Source organism: Seriola dumerili, unplaced genomic scaffold (assembly GCF_002260705.1).
Source record: "Seriola dumerili isolate Sdu_G_001 unplaced genomic scaffold, Sdu_1.0 BDQW01000468.1, whole genome shotgun sequence".
Lineage (NCBI taxonomy): Eukaryota > Metazoa > Chordata > Actinopteri > Carangiformes > Carangidae > Seriola > Seriola dumerili.
Genome location: NW_019174723.1, coordinates 2,845,523 through 2,868,241, shown reverse-complemented (window position 1 = coordinate 2,868,241; position 22,719 = coordinate 2,845,523). Strand labels below are relative to the sequence as shown.

The following is a 22,719-nucleotide window of genomic DNA, read 5'->3' as shown; positions in this document are numbered from 1 at the left end:
CATGTTTTTAAATGCATGAACAAATAGTGGAATTACATTCCTCGGCTCTGTTGAGATTTTCAATAACCTGTGGAAGCGTTTGGATCCTGCGACAGTCTCCTCGGTCCTGTGTGGATTGTAAAATATGTTTATGATAACAGAATGTGACACAGCTTTATAAAACATACTGCAGACATACTGGTAAACAATAAATATTTCTTATCAAGTAAAGAGCACATGGATTTCTGTGATTATTTTTAGGGCTGCAATGAAGGATTATTAACTATATATGTTCTTCTCAGGTTAAAAAATTCTTTATTAGATCATATTATTTCTACATGCTTCAACATAGAAACCATACTATACTCCATTCAAACTTTAAAATCTTCAGCTCAATTAGGACATTACTATATGTATTCGTTTTTTATTTTTTTATTTTTTTATAGGTCATACTTTCCAAAATATTCAGTTTTTCAGAAATTTTTTTTCCCCATTAAGATGAATGCTCAAAATCTCCTAAAGTTTTCATGCATTTTACAACCCCTTTCTTGTTATCTCACCATCCCATAGATAGTGGCAAAGAATATATCCTGACACAGCTGTATTAAACTCGGGGAGGTTTAATCAGCACACATAAGCTGCAACCTTGGATCAATGTAAAGCCAGGTTCCTAATCAAATCAAATACATGGCTCCTACACACCGGCCCCTAATTGCTCATGGTAAAAGACAAAACAAACAAATAATATTTAAAGGAGCCATGAAACTGCAAACAAACCCAAATCCTTACCAAATAACATGCTTAAACATAAGTATTAATAACTCACGCCACGTTTCTCATTGGATAACCATCGTCAATACATGATCTACATATTCATCTGTGGCTTAAGACAGATTTTAGTCGGATCTCTTTTGATTAAACAGAACGTACAAGGCCTTTCAAGACAAACAAGACATTTAATTTCCTCATAATGTATATGTGAAGAAGCTTGAAATTCTAGAAGCGTATGCTACTACCCTTTGATTCAGTAGTAATATTGACTGATTATAAAATCCATACTGAAGCCAAATGCATATAAAATGAGCTGACCCACAGCTGTACTTAATCCACTACGGATCCAGTATGGACCAAATACAGATGTGGGCCGGATTAAGTACAGACCTGGATAATTTAAATCATAATAAGTCTTTATCACCCATCAAGTCAATAATAGTCAGACAATTTGTTTAATCTTGTGTTTTTGCATATTGTCTATTTTTTCCATCAATGCTTTGGGTGTTAGTTCACAGAAGGTTTTTTCACAGTTTCACTTCCCAGCAGTTAATCATCAGCGAGTGCGTCGCCAGGGTTTGTATTTTCCTCTTCCATTATTTACATCAAGTCAGTGGCCCACTAAAAGTTTTACGTCCGCAAACATACGTCTTAAGGCGACAAAAAATTTTTAACGGTTGCAACCAATGCGTTGGATTTACTTTTCACATTAATATGTGCACACAAATTTACAATGATTGTATCAGCACCGCACATACCCCAAACGTTGGAAGCATTGGTGATCGGACGTCCCGATTTCTGATGCTCGGTTTCCCTTAATCACTCGATTATCTCCGGCGCGTCACACCAGCAGCTCCCGCGCAGCTCCAATCAAGCCAGTAGAAGAGGATCGATACGTCAGATGCATCTTAATAAATTGTCCAACAGCGAACTTTGCTGATTCCCGATGAAGCAACACGTCTTGTCCCGGTGATTCAAAATCAAGTACTTAATAAATACTTGTAAATTGTCCGAGCACAGTCACAAACTGTTTGACTATTTACAATGAGCAACACCTGTGTGATGCTGCCTCGGGGGCTTTCATTTTCCGTGGCCAGCCTCGGCCTTGCATCACCCCCTAGTGCTCGGAGGGGGGATCATACAAATCAAACACATGGCTCCTGCAGGGGTGATGTGTGATAAACTGGTAAAACTCAGCAGCAGTAAATAATCTGTAAAATATGGATGCATTAATGAATGAGGGTATCACTAATATTGCAGCTGGCCCCTCTATCATCTTTTCTTGTAAGGTACTGCATGTGCAAGTCATTTATCAACAAAAACAGCAAACCTTCTCTGCATGAAGGTTTTCACTTTCATATAATTAAAAAACTGATTATTTTCAGGTTTTGGATTGGTGGTCATACAAAAAAAAGAGACATCAACCTGGACTCTTTTTTTCTGACATTTCTTTGGCCACATGATTAATCAGCAATGACAATAGTCTTTAGTTGCAGCCCTGCTATTGGATTCTGGATGTAATTTGGATGTACTTATGATCTGTAATCAATTAATTTGAAAAGATTCTTTAGTTTTAATCACAAATGAGTCACAGTTCTGTTTTGAGAAGATTTTATTGCGTATATACGGGTTAAGGTTCATTGTGTGTCCTATGTAATGTAGCACTTCACAACACAGCAGGATTGTGAGAACAACCATCATTTCACCAAACCAATGATTTTGTTTAGAAGCAGTGAACATACTGAACATCAATTCATATTTCTATAAATCATCTTTGTCGGATTTGATTATTCACAATTCAAACGCATCACTGTGAATTTTACAATTGTCATCTAAATGGCCTTAACTTTTACATGATAAGTGTGATACCCAATCGGATTTTATGTGCACGCTTTTACTTCACAGACATCACTTCACAAGACAAGAGCTTTTTTTACATTTTCCCAATATCGTTAATGTGTTTGTCGTACAAATTAAACATAACATTACTAATCCCTCTGTGAGCGACACCCGGTGCAGCTGTAGTTTACAAATCTTTCCTGATTGCTACTCCATGTCCGACACGTGCAACCTTAACACTGACTTTAAAACCGTAAAAAACAGGACAGTCCCCCTCTGAATACCACACCCTACTCTACAGTGAAATGTACTGCATTATTCAACATACTAAACATAGAAATATAATTAAGTTAATGGCTGATACTGAAACGGAATTAACGTGGAAAACATTGAAGAACACAGTGACACATCATTATACAGTACAGTACATAGCTTACGCTCTCCATTTGTTTTTGTAGCACAGGTAAACACACACTACATTCATAAAGAAAACACACAACATATTCATCTAACTCATCACAACGTGCTGACATAGTAAGATTTAAAATAACAAAAGAAATTGGCCTAAATAAGTAAGGCGATTGTGTATATGTAAATGCAACTTTTAAACAATTATTTGATGATTGACAATGATAATAATTATTAATAATTATAATAATAATAATTAGGATAATAACAGAGCAGCATAACAGTTAGTCAAGTTCCAGTTTCTTCTTAACACACATTTTTCAAATAAAATCAACCTTTTTTAGGTTTTACATGTTAACACATACAGTGCAGTCTGTAAGTAGTAACAGGATTTTGTTCCCATTAATTCGGGCACTATGTATAAAAAGGGCTACAATTCCCAAGAGGTTTATCTCATGTGGGTATAAACACAACCTCTTCCTCGTTGGTTTCAGTTTCAAATCAGATGTGCTGGAGTACGGCGCCACCACCAACACTGCTCAGATGCTTCCAGACTGCACTGTTAGTCGCTGTTAAGACACCAGTATGCAACACAAACTCCAAAGTAGGAATAGATTAAAAAAAAAAAAAAAAAAAATTATCATGATTAAAATATAAATACATCCTGTGATTATTTTATCCAAAATAATCAGAGAAAGTTCTAAAAACAAAGACTGGACAGTGCAGGGAAAGTAAAAAGTTGAGTTGAAAACAAGTCCAGTCACAGCCGCCTGTCATGAGCTTGTGCTCCTCTCTAGTCTCGGTCTTCATTTGGTCTTCGTGCAGAGCTTCTGTCTCAATCAGCCCTCAGTCAGTCAGTCTTTACAGGTAGGGATACTGGTTGAGTTTTCGTTGGTAAGCAGCACTGGAGCGGTGGAAAGGCTGCCCTGCCAGCTGATGTTGCTGCTGCTGCTGTTGCTGCTGCTGCTGCTGCTGCTGCTGCTGCGGCTGCTGCTGCTGTGGCTGCTGCTGCTGCGGCTGTTGTTGTTGTTGTTGTTGTTGTTGTTGTTGTTGTTGGTTGCCGTACTGTCCCGGAGCAGACCCCCCCAGGGCTAAGCTGCCGTTCTTCTGGAGCAGCGCCAGGGAGGAATACGCCCCGCTCGCTCTGCTGTGGCGGGATGAGCCACCTTGCATCTGGTCCACAGCTTGGGACACGGAGGCCAGGGCGGCAGAGGCCGGGTAGGCGTACAGGTTGGGGGTCGAGCTGAAGAGGGCGTTCTCGTGAAGCCGGTAGGATGAGTGGGAGGGGACGGGAGGGGGGTACGTGGGCTGCCGCCTCAGGGAACTACTGCTTCCTGTTTGGTCATGAGAGGATGACATCACAGACTGCTGTACCTGAAACAACAGAGAGCGATGAGCTCTGCAAACAGAGGGTCCGTCCCACGAGTCGTCATGTGCCCACTTGTGTGGCATGCTTCCAGTTACAGCCACAGTGTCCTCTGCACCAGCGAGTTCAACTTCAACCTCTTTAAAGTTTATCAGCTGCGTTAATTTGTTCATTTGGTCAGACATTAGGACACTTTGATTGGTGCTTGATAGAAAAGATCCTTAGCTTCTGATCTGTGTCTGGCTCAGTGATAGACACCCCCCCCCCCCCCAAAAAAAAGGGTGGATGGATAAAGTTGTTTATCAGCAAATTAAAAAAGCTGTGTGTATATTGTTTGTGTCATGTGGAATGCAACTGTTCCCATTAAGACCACGAGTCTGTGGAGAGCCAGCGGCCTGCGGAGAATCTCTCAGCATCGATCACCACACAATACATGCTGATTCGCTTTTCTGCCCAAACAAAGTGAGTCATAATATTGTGAGATCAGTTCTTTCTGCTGTTTTGGGAGCTATGTGCCGCGGTTGCTTTCCAACAACTGAAAATTTACACCCGATTTCCCTCTGATCTAAGAGCTGATTGGTTTAGATGTTGAATCAACAACTTGACGTTTTACAAAAACTTCTCCTTTCAAAGGCTTCTAGATAATTTAATAGAATGTATCTACTAAGTCCCTACTCAGTTGTTAATTATGTGGACATTAAATAAAACCAACAAAGCACCTGAGCCTGAGTGAGTCATAGTGTATATTAGCGGCAGTGAGAAGATAACCTCATTCATCAAGTGTATCCCGATGTGTTTGAATTAACCTCTACACTCTTGCTGTCTTTATGAGCACTTCGGCACTGAAGCATTTACTGAAAATACGTCACGCAAGTGACTCTCGGTGGGTTCACCGCGGGAACAGACATCAGCTACATTTGAAAGCTGTTACCTGACTCAGGTTAAGAGGCTGAGATCTGCTGGATGCGGCCCGTTGGTGGCGATCAGTGTTGGACTCTGCTGGCCGACTTGACTGCTGAGTCGACCCCTTCTTGGACTTTCCAGAGCCACTTGTAGCTTGTTCTACCATTGGGAAAACCAGATAGAATACTGTGAGAATATACATAGACTAAATAAGAATAACATTGATGGCTGTATAGAATACAAATAAATATGGACTGTATGCGGATTTCTGCCCAAGTGGACCTGGAGCTGCTGGAGCTTTATGGGTTGTGCTCTCTCCAGGCTGGCTCTTCACAGAGGGCATGATAATGGCCAGAGACTTGGTGGGCTGTGAGGTGGTCTTGGGGCTGAGGGGGCTGCTGGTGGAGGAATCAGAGTCATGGGAGTCGTGTACTGTCACACAGCTGATCACGTTGGTCCTCTGGCTCGTTCCAGAGCTGCAGGAGAGAATAAGAACAGAGTGAATTAACACATCAGGGAAATAAAACAAAACAAAAACATAAAACCTCTCATTTTTACTCAAATTGTTCTACAGACAGGGAAAGCTCTCACCATGCAGCGGGGAACTTCCTGTCATCCTCATCTTCTGAGTCGCTGTGGATGGTGATGATGCTGACAGCGGGACTGGGTGTGTCAGAGATGACGATGGGCTGAGACTGGTCACCAGCAAAAGTATTGTGGACCACAGTGGCGGCTGATTGCACCGATGACACAGGCCTGAAGGGAAAAAGACGATCTATGACTGCCTTCATTCTATGGACGACCTGCTCTCTATCAACATGTAGATGATGTGATACCTGGCTCTGCTCTCAGCATGTCGAGCCTTTGACCTCTTGCCCTGTTGGGCTCTTGAGTGAGCGGCCCCTGAGTTGTGGTTTTGGGAGGCAGCGTGACGGCCAACACCAGAGTCCTGCTGGCTGGCGCCATCGTACTGGCTGCCGTGACGACCCCTTTGAAAAAGCATCAACAAATATAACTTAGCTTAATCTGAAAACTGCATCACGTCTGTATGACCGCGTGATCGTTTACCAATCATCCAGAGTCGTGTTTGACTCAACTTACCTCCAGCCAGAAGCTTGTTGACTGTCAGAGACCGGGGCTCCCATAGGTGAGTCAGGCACTACGGTCTGCCCAGGGTTGTGGATGGCCATGCCTGGCATCTGCTGCCATGTGGAAGGGATGAGGATCTGCTGTGTGCCTGCTGGCCAGCCCTGCTGCATGCACACACACACACACACACACACACACACACACATAAACACAAATTTAAAAGCATACAATGACTAGATGTCACTCGGTCCAGTGTCAGCAGTGACAGTCTGTTAGAAGAGAACAAAGTGCAGTGTGTCAAACATAGTGGGAAAGAAGTCGCAGTTATTTTCTTAGTGAACCATACTGAAAGAAAAGACATGCAGTCTGTAGACAAACACAAAGCTTCCCGTCTCTCCTACACCAAAACATCCAGCAGATGTCACATTGAAAACTAATCACTGACAAGCTGAACAAAACGGGAGATGAAGTCACCATCTGCAGACTTATTCCTGCGCAGAGAGAGCTACTTGTGTTACTGCCGAGAAGGAAATGTGCTCAGAGAGACTTCCAAAGCAGTAAATACCGGACGAAGCTCACACAAAGACAGTCTGATGCCAAGCATGCATGCCACACAGCTGCACTGCGACTCAGGAGTCCAGTGGAAACACAGCCAACCTGAAAATCAAAAGGACTGTGTTAATGTGAGATAGGGAAGGTGTCGACGCTGGTCTCGCTGCTATAGTGACAGCTCCTGGCATTTTCTCAACAGCATTGTTAACAAAATAAACGACTTGCACAAGCGTCTCAAGCTTTAAAAACATAGTGGTGTGTACTGCTGTTTGCAACTGCCTCTCTTTTTTTACCCTGGATTTCTAAAAAATCAACTGTCATAACTAAAATGTCAAACACATTTTTGTGAATTTTTTAACTTGTGGTAATAATGTTGCAGTCAGCATCTTGCAAGGAGGGAAGCTTGCAAAGGAATAACTCAACATTTCGGGAAATAGCTTTCTGGTGGAGTTAGATGACAAGATTGACTCCACTCACATGTCTGTCTATTAAATATACATGTAAAGCTATATCCAGCAGACAGTTAGTTTAGCCTAGCATAAAGACTGGCAGCGGGGGAAAACAGCTAGCAGAGCTCTGTCCAATGGTAACAAAAGCCGCCTACCAGCATCTTTAAAGCTCACTAATTAACATGTAATATCTTGTTTCTGTAATCCATACAAATTTCAGTAAAAGTATTAACTGTCATCGTTGATTTTGTTTGGATTGAACAAATGAGATATATTAATTATAGATATGTTAATTGGTGAGCTTTAGGAGCTGGAAGGTAGATTTTTGTACTACAACAGAGCCAGACCAGCTGTTTTCCCCATCTTTCCAGTCTTTGTGCTAAGCTATGCTAACCTGCTAGCTAGTGCTCACCTTATATTTAGCTGAGAGTGCTCTTATGTCTGTCCATCTTCTCCTACAACACTTTGCCAGAAAGCGAATAAGCGTTATTTCCCAAAATGTTGAATGATTCTTTTAAAAGCTTCCTTGCTAGAAACTGACAGCCACAGTATTACAACAAGCAAAAACACATTTTTGTAAAGTGAGTGGATACGTGTATTTCCCCAAAGTGTCAACCTTTTGCTTTAAGCATCCACCTGTTGTAGTGAAAAGGCAACATTGTCTTTCTAACATCAGAAAGATTATTATACCAGCAGAAAAACACTAGAAATAAACATGTGCACATTGAGACATGTAAATAACAGTGAAAGCTGATTCATACACTCAACAACTCATTAGTTACTTAGCTTTCTTTGTTTTCTCCATTGGTTTTCTCCATAAGATTAATGAGTAGTAAGCGTTAACTTGATCTTGCCAAATAGTGAGCCTGCATAAATGTATGAAAACGGTGTTATACCTTGTTTTAAATTGCTTATTTGTGATTTATAAAGTGTAACAACTGAATTAATAACCTAATCATAAACCATTTGTAAATCCTTTATAAAGGTAGACTTATTGTAAAGTGGTAGCTGGATTTTGGAAAAGCTGTGCAACCACTGTGGAGTGCGCACCTCCGGGGTCACAATTTCTAGATATTCTAAACTCTCTGAGAGGCTTCATGAAAAGCTGTCCTTATTTAAACACAGAGAGATAAGAGGAACACCAGCTGCTGCAAGCGAAAGCACAGACCAGACCGGTGAGTTGCACATGCGCCTCATGCTCTGCTGCACACCCCCAACACAAGTGTGCTGGGAGGAAGAAAGAAGAGGTTTTAACCGAGGCGGCTGATGTGATGATTTTATGTGTTTTACCAGCACGGAGGCATTCTGATCCAGGAAGCTGCAGAGGTTTCCACCCCTACAGCCAACTGGCAGCTGGACCGAGCCTAAACGTGGCATTCCCGCCACTGAGCCGTACAGGCTGCCTACCAGCAGGGGGTCGAGGGAGGCCTGAGAGGAGGTGTGAGGGGAGGGTGGAGGGAGGGGAGGCATTAAAGACACCAAAACAGACACAGAGAGGAGATTTGGAACAGACCTGCGTCATATTCCACTGAATCCTAAAGAAGAGGGAGTCTCTGCCTTGGATCACAAGTTTTCAGTTAGTGACAACAGCAGAACAAGAATATTGATATTGACAGTTACTCTAAGAGAATAGGGTTTTTGACATGCAAAAAAAAAAAAAAAAAAACCCCAAAAAAACATACAATATATGACCAACCACATGTCAGGGTTGGGTCCTGAAAGCTGGCTCCATTTGCAATATAGCTACCTGTTGATTAAAATTTCTGGTTTGTAGAAGCTTCGCGGCGAACAAACGTGTTATCACACCTTTTATCCCTCTTCAGTCTTTTTCATGATCAATGTGCAAAACCTTCTGGTCGCAGCTTTTCATTTTTAGCCCTCACTGACTGTCGATTTCACAGGTTTAAATGACAAATATCACAGACAGCAGATTGTATCAGGAGCAACTAATGAAGCCAAAGCTATCTGCTAAAATGCCAAAATGAAAACTCTGCTGTTGTTAAGGAGTTACTTAAAAACAGACTGAAAAGCAGCAACTCAGAAAATTCGAAATGTTGAAGTAAATGTATGTAAGTATTATCAGCAATGTATAAGTAAAGTAAACCCACTCATTTTGCAGAATCAAATGCATCTATGAGTTATATATTATTATAGATTATATTATATAGTTAAAACTAATACCTCAATGCATAAGTAGCATTTGTACTGTTGTATCTGATTGAGGTGTGGCTGGTTTATTTACTAACACACAGTTAGTCCAGTAGTTTCAGACTTAAGCTACCAGCCCCCTTCAAAGTGTGATAAATCGAGGAGTCGTGAGATGGTTAATGTGGCAGAAAATAAACAAGCCTCTGCTATAAAAAAAAATTCTAATAATGTTTTGGACTTTTCTCTAATATTTGCTGTTGTGAAATATTGGATAATTTAACCTCTTTGAGCCTCGAACAGTTGAATAAAAACCGTCTGAGAAATTTTGAGGGGAAATGTGTCTTTTGGTGGAACTGCTACCAACTAGACGTTTGAAACAGGACAAGGGGTCCCAATTAGCTGCAGCTTTTTCTGTTCACAGGCCAAAAATATTAGGTGCCGGTTTAACAATTGATTGGATTTTATAAGCTTTTATACTCCTATGTGTTTTATTTTTGAATCTTAATTTGTAAAGTAACTAGTAACTCTAGCCGTCAGATAAATTGGGTGAAAAGTTTAACATTTCCCTCTGAAATGTGGTGGTGAAGTATAAAGTACAAAATGGAAATACTCAAGTACAAGTACTTCAAAAATGTACAAGTAAAGTAAGTACAAGGCTTAGTTACATCCCACCCTTCCTGATGCTGATCAATTCAATAAGTGGACATGATACTGGATTCATATCCGATAAAATGTCATCGGAGCTTAACCCCGGGGGCTCCTGCTGTGGGTCCTACCTGTGCCAGCATGCCGGGCTGGATGTGAAGAGACTGGGACGACTGGTTCTGAGGGACTAAGGGTACTGAGTTGTCCATCCTCACCGGATAACCAGAGGGCTTATTGGATGTTTGAAGACCTAGAAGATGGAGGCAGATTATATTGTGACAAAAATGCAACACATGCAACATGCAAGCAAAGAGACACACTAAATGTAGAATATAGGAAATTTGTGGATTATGAAATTAGCTAGTTTCTCTTGATTGTGGAGAAAATGTAAAAATTGACAAATGAAGATATTTTATTCTGTTTATTGTTGTTATTTCTGCAGTTGCTGGTTGGTCAACTTATTGTAATTCATACATTTTTAAGTAGAAACTAATACTTCTTTTCTTTGAAGCAACACAACATGAGAAACAAGAATCACTGATTCTCACCCTGGATGGTCGGAGGGCAAACTATGAGCGTTTGCTGGAAGGGTTCAGTCTGGGTGCAGAGCTGGGTGGGTCTGGTCTGCAGGGGTACACCCTGCTGGGTCAGGCCCGGGATGTTTATGGTGGCCTGCTGGTAGAGGCCGGGCTGGTAGTTCAGCAACGGGACGTTACTGCTGAGGGACAGGGACTGGCCTCCTGTAGAGGCCATCTGAAGGACGCAACACGCAGAAGATGAAGATGAATCGAGTTCAGTAAGAAAGTCCAGGGGCCTCATTTGTCGAGGCAGCAAGTGTGTGTGAGGGAAGTGTCCGTACGAAAAAGAAAACTGATATGAACAATGATCAGTCCCACCAGCTCTACATTGATCTGCTCGTACACACACCTATTTACCTACAAATTTGTTTTCTCACAGAAAACATAGACCCAGCCGCCACTTTAGTTGGCACAACTATGAAGTCTAATGCAATCCAATACAGCAGCTCAGCTGCAAACTCTTCCTTCACAAAGATTATGTAATGAGATACTGTATAGAGAGGTATTCGTTTGACTTATGTTTCTTATTGAGGTTGTAGTTTTTAGTGATGTTAGACTGGACTGCATTATACTGAGAGGTGTTTCTAATGTTTTGCCCACCCCTCCATTTACAAACAGGAGGGAGGAAGAACATTAGAATCCCATTTTAGCATAGTGCACCACCACTAACTGGACCTCAATAATAAACATATGGTTGAGTAACACTTCTCTAACAGTGTCAGCAAGAACTGAACATAATAATCTTCCTAAATGTAGAAAGGCTGTGGCTGATGTGTTTGTGCTGGGTTGTAATAAATTGTATAGGTGTAAATAAGAAAAGTGGTCAGGGAGTGAATCTGTCTATAGTTACATCGATTAAAATGAATGGCATGAAAATACTAATGAAGATTGATCTAACTGAATGTTACCAACAGATTTTAAGGATCTCTTACATGTGATGCAATATTAGAGAAACAAGACTTAATAGCCACATTAATTTCACTGTGAATGAAATGATTACCTTCTTTTCTAAAATACACAGTGGAGAACATACAGTCTAAGGCATAAAAGGAATCTAATAAATCAGAATCTGGGTGTAGAAATAAATGTACACATGGTTTTTAGCACAAAACTGCTCATACACCCCGAGCCATCTCTTTACGAAGCCACTAATACAACCACTAACGAGTGAAAACTGGATCGACAAGCAAAACGTTGGGCGGAACACAATGACCCCAGGGCAGATTAGAGATAATGCTCTCACCTGATTGTGCTGGTTTAGTTGGCTACTAAAGGTGACAGTGAGATTGGTGGCAGCACTTGGGGTATTGTTGCTGGCAAACATGTTTTTTCCATTCTCAAAGGCGCTGCATCTGCGTTTGCATATATCCATGTTTTGGAAGCAGGACTTCACGCTGTAAAGGAAACAAAACTGTCAAAAAAAAAAAGAAGAAGCAAAATGCTAACTGCAATGCTAAATCGCAGCCACCTCGATAACTATAAAAAAAAAAACAACAACAAACAAAACAAACTCTATAACTCTACTGGTAATTTACTAAAAAACCTCTACAGTCAGCACAGTCCTGCACTTGCTGACTTACTGTGAGCTGTGAGGGAAGTGCAGCAGGTGCGTCATGGTAACAAAGGGGTGGTTCAGAGTCTTCATGGGAGTGATCCGTTTGTCCGCGTCAAGCGTCAGCATCTTCTTCAGCAGGTCTATGAACTCCCGTCTGTCAGCCTTCTCCGCCAAGATGTCCGTCCCCTCCAGGCTCGTCATGTTCACCTGCGGAGGAGACGGGGGAAGTCAGTGTGTGTCGATCTGTGAGAAACATCCCGGTGTAGCCAACACCTGTCGGGTTAACCAGGGATCTAATGCTGTTAACAGTGACAGTGCAGAGCAGACTCACACACCCATAATCAATATGCCTACACACACAGTCTCCTACATTGTATCCCTTAAGGGGTAAAAAATTACAATATTTTTTTTATATTATTGCTGGAAATTAAAAGAGTTACAGCAGTAATTTTACTGTTAACTGTAGAAGTTACTATCCCCTCTCCCTCCCTGAACACCTGAACAATGGCTGACCCCAACCACTCAACCTCAAGGGTCAGTGTTAACAGTTACTTCCTCACCTGCATCATATCGTCAAGACAGTTGAAGATGTATTTTCTTGCCTCCTTTGACTTGATCCCCATCTCTGCCTCATGCTCTGCGGGTGTCTGCAGAAAGATAGCCACATTAAAACCTCAGTACATATGTATATATACTATTCATATGCTTGCGCAGTAATGTTGTCTGTTTGTGACTGGTATCAGCAGATACACCTACTTTCAGTCTCCAGAGGGGGTAGCTCGAGTCTGGGCCTCTGTTGAAAAAGCGACTGGTCTTAGTCCCTGCACTCAGCAGGTACTCTGCTGGAAGGCCCTGTGTCTGGGAAATGTAACGTATCTGAAAGACAAATGGAAAAAAAAGAGAGAGAGAGAGAAAAAAAAGTCAGCGGCTGGTCTAAGACAAAAATGTAAACTTTATCACCTCTACTTGTGCAGTTTATAAAGTTAAAACCACCTGATGCCCGGTCGTGTCAGCGTCGGAGCAGAGTTGTTGTCAGTTTAAACATTAGACTCCCGTGAAAAACGTACTTAACTGATCTGTTATTTTACTATGATCTCCCACAAAACATGTTGTGAGATTTTCACATTTGCAATAGGTGAGAAATCAAAACACACTTTCCCGTCATGTCTGACACCCTGATAAAGCTGCTATATGACTGAACTGGCAACAACAGCATTCACCCTTTTCTCACACACATTCACCGTCTCAGATAAAGTGCTAAATCCCCTTAAAGGAACAGTTCAGTATTCTGGGAAAAATATTTGGGGTGGGAGGGTTTGCCAACTTTCTATTTTCTCGCTAGATTTGCCAACTGTTAAAAAACCCTTCAGCCACTTTTTTTTTTTGCAGAACAAATCTAGCGACTTTTTTTTTTTTTTTTTTGGGGGGGGTAGACTTTAACTCTCTTCCCATGAGGAGAGCTGCTCATGTTTTTTCAGTGAAAGTGCTTTCATGTGGCTGTAGCTCTTTGGACTGAGTGCGCTCAGATGACCCTGCGCTCACTCATGTTTGTCAAGGCTCTTCTCTGTTGTGGCTCCACAACGGTGTGATGAGCTCCCGACTGAAGTCAGGACAGCGGCGTCACTGCTGCCTTTTTTTTTTTTTCACTGCAGGTTAAAAAAAAACACACTTACATTTCAACAACCCTTTGAGCACTTATTTATGACTTGTTAAAGAAATTATAGGACTGAAGATGATTTTAGTCATTTGAGTTTTGGATGATAGTAGGTTTGAATGTAGTTATTGTAGATAGCTTTGCACCATAAAAGTGTCTGCCAATTGAATATAATGTATATTCATGTGTTGTATGATATGTCAAGATACACACACACACACATACACACAAAAGGAAACAGCCCCGCATATAACACTCTGAAAAACCACACTTTGTCATTTTTACACTTCAATTTTGTTTGTTACAGATTACACAAACTAAATATAACATGCTAATTCGTGAATTTATGAGGCGCTGGAAGGTTGTTACCATTTCCCTGTCTTTGTGCTAAACTAAGCTAACAGGCTGCTAGCTGTAGCTGTAGCTTCATATTTAGCAGCAAGAAAGCAAATAAGCAAATTTTGGCAAATAAATGCTGAACATTTCCTTTAAAACAAAGGTGAAATGATTTTAAACAAAAAGTGTATTATCACTTACTTCGGTTTCAAATGAACAGAGAATATAAATGTCACTTAAACAGTGTGTATATGAGAGAACTGCAGCTGACCTGATCGTACTCTGAGGCTCCAGGATAAAGGGGCCATCCCAAAAACAGCTCAGCAATGACACATCCCAAAGACCACATGTCGATGGCCTCGCAGAAAGGAAGGCCCAGAATGATCTCTGGAGCTCTGCACGCATGTCAAAATGAGCAAATGACAGAATTGCAACAGGTAATTTACATATTACAGACACAATGAATTGACCATTCATGGCCCTCACTGTACAGCCCGGGCTAACGCGCTCACCTGTAGTATCGTGACTGCAGGTAGGTGGAGCAAACCGCTTTGGACACGTGGCTGGCGGAGCCAAAATCAATGACTTTCACTCTGTACGGCTGCCTCAAAGGATCCACCAGCATAATGTTTTCAGGCTTCAGGTCGGCGTGGATCAGCCCCAGGCTTTTCAGCTTCATCAGCGCTGTGGCGACCTGCTGCAGAATGGGCCGAATGCACTTGAGCAGCAGGGGGCTGAACTTGCTGTGCTTCAGGAAGTCGTAAAGGTTCTGCTCCAGCATCTCAAACACAAGGCACGTGTGGTTCTTGTGCTGGAAACACTCGTACGAGCGGACAAAGTTGAATTCGTCGGCGTTCTCTGTGCTCAGCCTGCTGAGGATGCTAACCTACGAAGAGGAGGGGGAGGAAGACAAAAGATATATTTTGTGTTCATTAATGTATAATAATGGAGGATACATCAACTGCATGACTGCATTTTGTATAGGAAACATTTTTTGCTTGGTTTTCACTCCATTTATTTCCAGGCTTTTAGCAGATTCGCTACATGTCAGAGCCAGGCAAGTTGTGCAACGCAGAAATGCAACACATATATAGGAATATACGTATATATATGGATAAGATACGTGCTAGAGTTGCAGGGATATAAGAACCATGTTCCTCTTAGTCAAAACATGACTAAGAGTCTGCAGCCATGCTTTGGGAGATGCAGGCAGAAAGTACAATACTGCCGTGGAGTCAGTTTTTTTTTTTACCTGCATTTGTTTACATTTTGGACAACGTGCACCATTAAAAAAGATGCCGAATTAGCTATTAGCAGTTCATGTTTGCATTGTACTCATGGATGTACAAATACATATCACTGGATTATTTTGATACTGAAGAAAAGATCAAAACGTGATGATTTACTGGAAAGTTCTGGAGTCGTTTTTTTACTATGATTTCTAAGCAGATTATTTGTGAATCACCTGCTGAGAGTTAAAGATTGACGACAGCTTTCTATCTATGCAACCTGGTGTTTTTATTCTTTACATCATACTCACTTCTATTTGACCTTGCCGAGCATAAGAGGGATGGTTCTTCAAGATTTTAATAGCCACTATCTCATTTGTGCCTCGTTTCCAGCATTTTGCCACCTGGCCGAAGGTACCGCGTCCCAGGAACTCGAGCACCTCGTAGCTGTTGGACATGGAGCACAGGATCTCATGCTGGACCAGCTGGTAGTCGCCCTCACTGTGGGAGTTGCTGCTCTTTGTGGTAGATGTGGAATGTGCTATGGACTGAGCTGTGGTGGTCCCCCCTCCACCACCAGTGCGGTTTGAGACCACGGGGGCCGAGAGCTCCTCCAGTATCTGGACGCTGTCGCTGCTGTCCACCTCCTCGCTTTTCCGCTTCAAGCTGTACTGCTTGTGGTAGAGGTCACACGGCTGGGAGGAGGACTCCGCATCCTTGACGCGACGGCTAGAGGAGGAGGACGAGGAGGAGGAGGGAGGTCCGCGAAGGCTACCTGTGCTGTCTGCTGCCCGCACCACTGTCTGCTCCCGGGAGCCTGCAGTCGGCGGATGCACCTGGTTGGGGTTGTACACTGGATTGAAGTTAGAGCCAGAAGTGGAGGGTACAGCTCCCTGGGTGGGGCTCTGTTGGTAGTAACCATTGTCTCCCAGCTGGTTGGACACATCCCAGGCAGGGTTCTCCACTTTGAGCCTCTTTGAACGAGAGTAGGCACTGGAGGACACAGAGGGAGAGGAGAACACCTGGAGCTGCGACGCCATGTCTGTGGACGAGATTACAGATCGGAAGCAACCATCAATAGGACGACTAAAACCCTCCAGAGGCAAGAACCTGAAACAGGTGGAATTAAGAGTTTGTCATCTACTGATGATCAAACAGCTGTTATCAAACAAGCCTTTACTGTTGCACATTTATTCCCTACACATGTCAATTTTACATATTTCATCGAACTGGACTTTACATTGTACGCTGCTTTCCGCCTCCACTGTTACACAAATTAATTGTTGCTTGCACACGTCATTACTAATTTTCACCTTCATAGAGTTCATACACTTCTCTTCTTTCTGCAAAACAGTCAATATTTAAAATTTTTATATCCCATTTCACAACTATTATCAGTCTGTAAATAAATATTTATAATTATTTTTGTTTCATTTAATTAATCATTATTATTATCTTACTTTTGATCTATTCTTTTGTTTTCTTATTCTTCTGTGTTGCATTTGTGGAGCAAACACAGAGACACATTCTTTGTGTGTTTGCATTCTTGGCTGATAAACAGATTCTCATTCTGATGTGAAACAGATCCGAAGAGTGCAGCTCACTTTGAATGCACGGCTGGAAATCAACTCGGCACAACTCGGCTACAGTGATTGGTTGATTAACCGATTAGTAGATTGACAGAAATTAGTCAGCAAAAATAAAATGAACACAGCTTCTTCTCCCATACAGACCACATCAGACCAGATCAAGCTCAAAATACACTACACCTAGACTTCCCCCCAAAAAAACATACTTGTGGCAGTTAAATAATATATGAGCTCCTTCTAAGTGTTATTATTGTGGAAATATTATTTGCAAATGTTTGTGGAGAGTTGCAAAACTGTATCTTAATCTGTCTGCGTGTACTCAGATATGTGAATATAGTAGGAAATTTGTAAGTGTGTAAAAGAATCTGCAAATATATGCACAAAAAAAAAAAACAGAATGTCAATGCCCTTTTATTATGAATGACAACTGTTAATATCTAGTTTTATGTAACTATACAAACAACATACATACATATATAAATGAGCTGCAGACACATCGCACACATTTACACATTTCAGGCAAAGCAGGGGTGAAGCTACGAAATTCAACAGAAGCAAAATCTATTATCAGCTTTTCAGCTCTTGAAGCTGAAGTTTCAGTTTCATTAATAAAGGGGCATTTATATTCAGTTTATTGATTTCATATATTTGCAGATTTGGATTGGATGCAGATTTGTTTTTACACATGTACAAATATTTATCACATTTACATATTTGTGTACACTCTTGAACAACTCTGCACACATTTACCTGACCTATGTAAACAGACACAGATTTGTGTACACATTTGCTTTTTTCTTTAGACATTCACAAATCGATCTACACATTTACAGATTTTTGCACACATTCAGATTGAGATACAGGTTCACAACATTCCACACACATTTGAAAATAATATTACTACAATAATACCCACAAACTTGTCTATCACAGTGCTCCTGTCTATGCCCCACCTGCATCACACACATGACGGTCAGAGTTTTTGTTGTTCGCCCCTGTCCGTGGGATAAAGCTAACTGCTGCCTGACAGTCAGTAAACCACAGCACCTGGGCTTCAGCTCTTCTTAAATGACAATACCTGTATTTGATGCCTGAACACACCGTCGCCGATCTGACATTAGGGCCTCGTCATGTTGTCTCCGGGCTCGGTGTGGTGCTGCAGCTGATCAGCTGAGCTGCTAGCTGGAGCTGGAGCTCTGACCGTAGCAGGTAGCAGGGAGGATGAGGGCTGACTAAGCTAACAGCTAGCTAGCTACAAGCATCCGAGTCATACCTGACCCGATACCGCAGTCACATCGCGTGTCAGGCGAGCAACATGTGCATGATGCCGCTCACAGAGATCACATATCATCATAATGAGCGCTGTCGTCTAAACAGACCGAGCTCCATCATCACGGACCGTCTGGTCGCCGTAACGTACTTCCTACCGTGCCGACGTAAATAACGGCGAGACGTGACAGACGTCAAAGATCGTCTATGTGTCAGCATGTGTCACTATTTACTGAAACACTGCGCCACAGTTTTGAGTAAGTTTTAGCAATGTCAATGTGAAAAATATGCCATTACAAATAAATTTCCTGCATTGAAAAGCTTACGTGAGTAAAACTTTACTTAACGTATCAAAGTAAAAGTACTCATTATGCAAAATAAGCGTGTTCTAACATGTTGTGTTTACTTATTATATCACAGGGTTATTATTACTGATGCATTTATGTGTTTAAATGTTGTTGTTGTCGGTCGATACAGAACAAATTTTAACTACTCTATGTACTGTTGGGCAATTCAATCTTCCCAAGTACAAGTACCTCAAAGTTGTACAATACTGTGTGTTACTTTTTACGTACAATATGAATAAAGTTTGAAGTTAAAGATTAATCAAATGATTCCCTACCTCTTTGGCTCTTTTGACCCCTTGCAAGAAGCAGTGTCTGGTTTGGGGCCCTAATCATGTTCCAGATGTCTGTGCATTATTAACAATTCACTTAAGACACATTTCCACTTTAAATATCCCAGATGGTTCATTTAAACAATGGCTTGAGGCTGAAAGCAGTAAAATGATCCAACATTTCACAAAAACAGCACATTTTAACGTCATTCACATCAACATGTGAATACAAATTTGTGTAGCAGAACTTTGTTTCTTGTTTTCTCACCCATTAATAATCCCATGATAATCTTGTGACCCTTTGGAGGGGCTTGGCCCATAGTTTAAGAACGACTGGACCAAAGTTCCTGACAGTTTATGAAGTAAATAAACCAGCTCTTCCCGGACCAGCTACAACAGTAAAATGGCCATTTGTCTGTGGAATGAGTGTGTGCGTGTGTGTGTGTGTGTGTGTGTGTGTGTGTGTGTGTGTGTGTGTGTGTGTGTGTGTGTCATCTTGTTGAGTAACATTTGGGATTTTTTACTTGTAATGAAATATATTTACATTCTTGTATTTGTACTTTTACTTAAGTTAAGAATCTGAATACTACCTCCACCACTACACATAAGATAAATATAACACTGTCAGACACACACACACACTCACAATTCAAATACCAAAACATAACACATACAAACATCAGGATTTAACAGTTGTTGTCATTAAGATGTTGTGTACTGCAGTGTCAGTAGTACTACATACTGGAAATATACAACACTATTTTTTTTTACAGGATTAATTAATAATATCACAATTAGTTATTAAGGCAAATTACCTCAACACTTACTGTAATTTGAATTGTGTTATTATATATGTTGATATTAAATATTTGATTTGGAATGAGTTTATGCTTTTTATTTGGCTTCTTCTGTGTGTGAGCACATCCTCAACTCAAACATCATCCCTGACAGAAACCTTTGTCATTCATCAGTTTGTATGGTGATAAGTAACATGATAAGGACTTAAATCTGGATCTCATAACCATTCTGAAAATCAACTAGTGTGATGTTTCATGCGCATGATGGCAAACTCACTATCACATTTCAACACAAGAGGGCGCTAGTGTCGCTGCTACAAAACAGGAGGCGTGAGTCAGACTTGACAGAGATCTCTTGCTGCTTTTATGTAAACACAGACAATGTTTATTTCAGTCCACCTTTTATCAGTTCTCCTGTTCATTCAGATATATTAGCATTTTTGCTTCTACAGCATGTACACAGTAACACAAGCACTGCATTTCATAGTGGTACTGCAAAGTACATTTAAACAAAAAAATATTATGAAGACTACACCAGCATAGTCGATGCAAAACAACACATTCATATCAAAATAAACTGCTCATCAGGAGAAAATAACACTGCGACTTCAAGATGTTGGATTGGTGATGATAACTAATGATGATATGACTTATCCATACAACATAACAGAATTCAAGTTTAAGTAATGAAATATAATGGGAGTAAATGCATGCATTACACATACAGGAAAACTCATTTATGTAAAGTATTGATGGAGTTCCTTCAATGATCAGACACTGACAGAATGAGACAGAGCAAACGCATAATGATTTATACAATAAAAAAAAGAAACAAAACAAGTGCTTGGTATTTTATCCAAAGTTAAATCTAGCACTGTACAAAAGCGATGCTATATTTATACAAGAGGAAAAGACCAGCAAATCCTCATAGAACAAAATCCTATCAAAATAAAAGTCTGATCTGAGAACAGCCTCTTGCAGATATAATGCAGCTATTTTCAACACTTAATGATAACGAACAACAGCATCACAAAATTGTCATGATTTCTTCACTTTGATGCACTTTAAAGGTGGCTGGGTGGTGTGTCACAATAGTGGAATTTGAGCCTTTTAAAATGCATTAACAGTATTATTTATGTAGGTTTCTCCGCAGGATCACATGTGATGTTGAACATGCAACCCCAGTTTTGTGACCATAGTAACTGGAAAGTGGCTGTTGCACTTTTCAAGTATATGATATTATTCCTCTCCTGGCGCTTGGCGGACTACCTGAAGGAGTGCCGGAAGTGCACACTCCTTCGTTTCAGCTTCTCTGGGTTGTGGGATGCCATGTGGGAAAATTCTCGGAAGATGTCAAGGTACGTGGCGTCTCCTGCTGAAGAAAGCAACAGAAAATAATGATGAAAATGATGGTACATCATTAGGCACTGATCCCTTCTACCGAGAGCAAAATGTCTTGCAGCAAAATTTAGTTTCCATTACAGCAATTTTCTTTTTATTTCATCCCTATTTATACATTTATACATTATAAGTATATTAGACTGCTGTTAACAGCCCATGTTCAATAATGCTGGGGATTTAGATTCCACACTATTATTCCTTCTATGATCATAATTGTGATCAGTTGTGTGGTTTCTTAAGAGTAGGATTGCAAATGATTATTTTCATTATCAATTAATCTGCAGATTATTTCATTGATTATTTCAATGATTATTTCCTCACATTTGAGAGGCTGGAGTAAATGTTTTTTTCTTAAAAAATGAATAAAATGATTAATCGATTATCAAAATAATTTTTCTGTCAATCAATCAGTCAGTCAATACAATCAGTCAGACTAATCGTTGCAGTAAGTCACTTGATAAATGAGTCTTATTGCTCACACACACAGATTTTTACTCTGTGTGGTACTTAAAGTTGGTACTTTAGAGGCTTCTTGATGCGTGATAAAGAAGGACCCTGACAGAAAAGTCTGGCACTAGTCTGTGAACAGTCAAAACATCTTTTATATGAAAGTTAAGAATACACGCAATGAGGAAAACAGACAGCAGAGCAGCTCTGGGTGAGAAAGGCCTGATGAATGGAGAGGCAAAAACAGGCTGAGGCACCATGAAGCTTCCCTCTTTCAACTTTCCAGATACTGAGCTTTTACTTTTCTTGTGGCCATGGTAACCGCTGAATCTACAGGCATAACAAAAGCAGTTGAACTCTTTTGTGTCCCATGAGAGCTCCCAGGCTCGGCTAATTAAAAAGGGGAATGAACATTCCTGGCTTTCCCTCTCTCTCTCTCTGTGTGTGTGTGTGTGTGTGTTTGAGAAAAGCAGGGAGAGATCACTGAGTTCAAACCTTATACTAGATATTTGGGTTTCTTTCAAACACTTTATTTTTAACCTCCACTGTCTGGGCTTCATAAGCAGTGTATAAACTAGAAAGAAAACTAGTTGATTACTCGATTAATCATTTGAGTTATTTGCTGGTTCCAGTTTCTAAAATGTGAGGATTTGCTGCTTTTTCTGTTTTCATCATAAACTGTCTATATTTCTACTATCCTTATTAAATAAAGGCAAAAATGCCAAAAAAAACTGCAGCAGTTTGAACAGTTAGTGAATGACTTACAATATAATACAAAACAGTTGTATTCATACTTATTGTATCAATTGAAATAATAATTAACTATTTATAATTATTAGTTTCTGAGGTTAGAAATACTTCACAGTATAAATAAATCACACTTTGCTTATACATGTATACAACTACTTTAGAGTGTTTTTTAAACCGTCTATTAAGTTTCTATATGCTACTTATAAATGCTAAATATGGGGGGTTAACATAAAGGGAAACATTATGACTAAATATGTTTCTTCAGTCGGAGTCGGTGGAAAAATATTAATCAGAAACTCAAATGTCACACTCTCTCCATGCATATTCAAACATGTTAATCACATTCTAG

At 40.6% G+C, this 22,719-nt stretch overlaps 2 protein-coding genes across 5 annotated transcripts in view; both read right to left on the bottom strand.

Annotated features, from left to right (window-relative positions):
* Window positions 1-3,620: 3,620 nt before the first annotated feature.
* Window positions 3,621-18,472, bottom strand: LOC111235109 (homeodomain-interacting protein kinase 1-like). The gene is made up of 16 exons (XM_022763438.1): window positions 18,169-18,472; window positions 15,813-16,543; window positions 14,785-15,158; window positions 14,544-14,667; window positions 13,039-13,158; window positions 12,843-12,929; window positions 12,308-12,489; window positions 11,971-12,121; window positions 10,698-10,902; window positions 10,281-10,399; window positions 6,368-6,519; window positions 6,103-6,255; window positions 5,858-6,022; window positions 5,549-5,742; window positions 5,295-5,425; window positions 3,621-4,371 (listed from the first exon to the last, which is right to left on the bottom strand). The coding sequence occupies exons 1-16, from the start codon at window positions 18,206-18,208 to the stop codon at window positions 3,859-3,861; spliced, it is 3,441 nt and encodes a 1,146-aa protein (XP_022619159.1). The 5' UTR covers window positions 18,209-18,472; the 3' UTR covers window positions 3,621-3,858.
* Window positions 18,473-20,128: 1,656 nt separating this feature from the next.
* The window catches only part of LOC111234931 (arf-GAP with coiled-coil, ANK repeat and PH domain-containing protein 3-like), a 76,207-nt gene continuing 73,616 nt past the window's right edge, over window positions 20,129-22,719 (bottom strand). For 2 of the 4 annotated variants that reach the window (XM_022763157.1, XM_022763159.1), the window contains exon 25: window positions 20,129-21,147. In XM_022763157.1, coding sequence (XP_022618878.1) covers window positions 21,038-21,147 — 110 coding nt within the window. In that variant the 3' untranslated portion in view covers window positions 20,129-21,037. The remainder of the gene's footprint in view (window positions 21,148-22,719) is intronic. The other 2 variants (XM_022763158.1, XM_022763160.1) reach the window with 1 other exon arrangement.

What these genes read in the sequence shown, in the direction of transcription:
- LOC111235109 (XM_022763438.1), bottom strand. Translation starts at nt 18,208, where the DNA reads ATGTCAGATCGGCGACGGTGTGTTCAGGCATCAAATACAG. An exon ending in AGCCCGGCATGCTGGCACAG is followed by an intron (nt 6,520 to 10,280) that starts GTAGGACCCACA and finishes GTGTGCATGCAG; the next exon opens with CAGGGCTGGCCAGCAGGCAC. An exon ending in CAACAAGCTTCTGGCTGGAG is followed by an intron (nt 6,256 to 6,367) that starts GTAAGTTGAGTC and finishes GCTTTTTCAAAG; the next exon opens with GGGTCGTCACGGCAGCCAGT.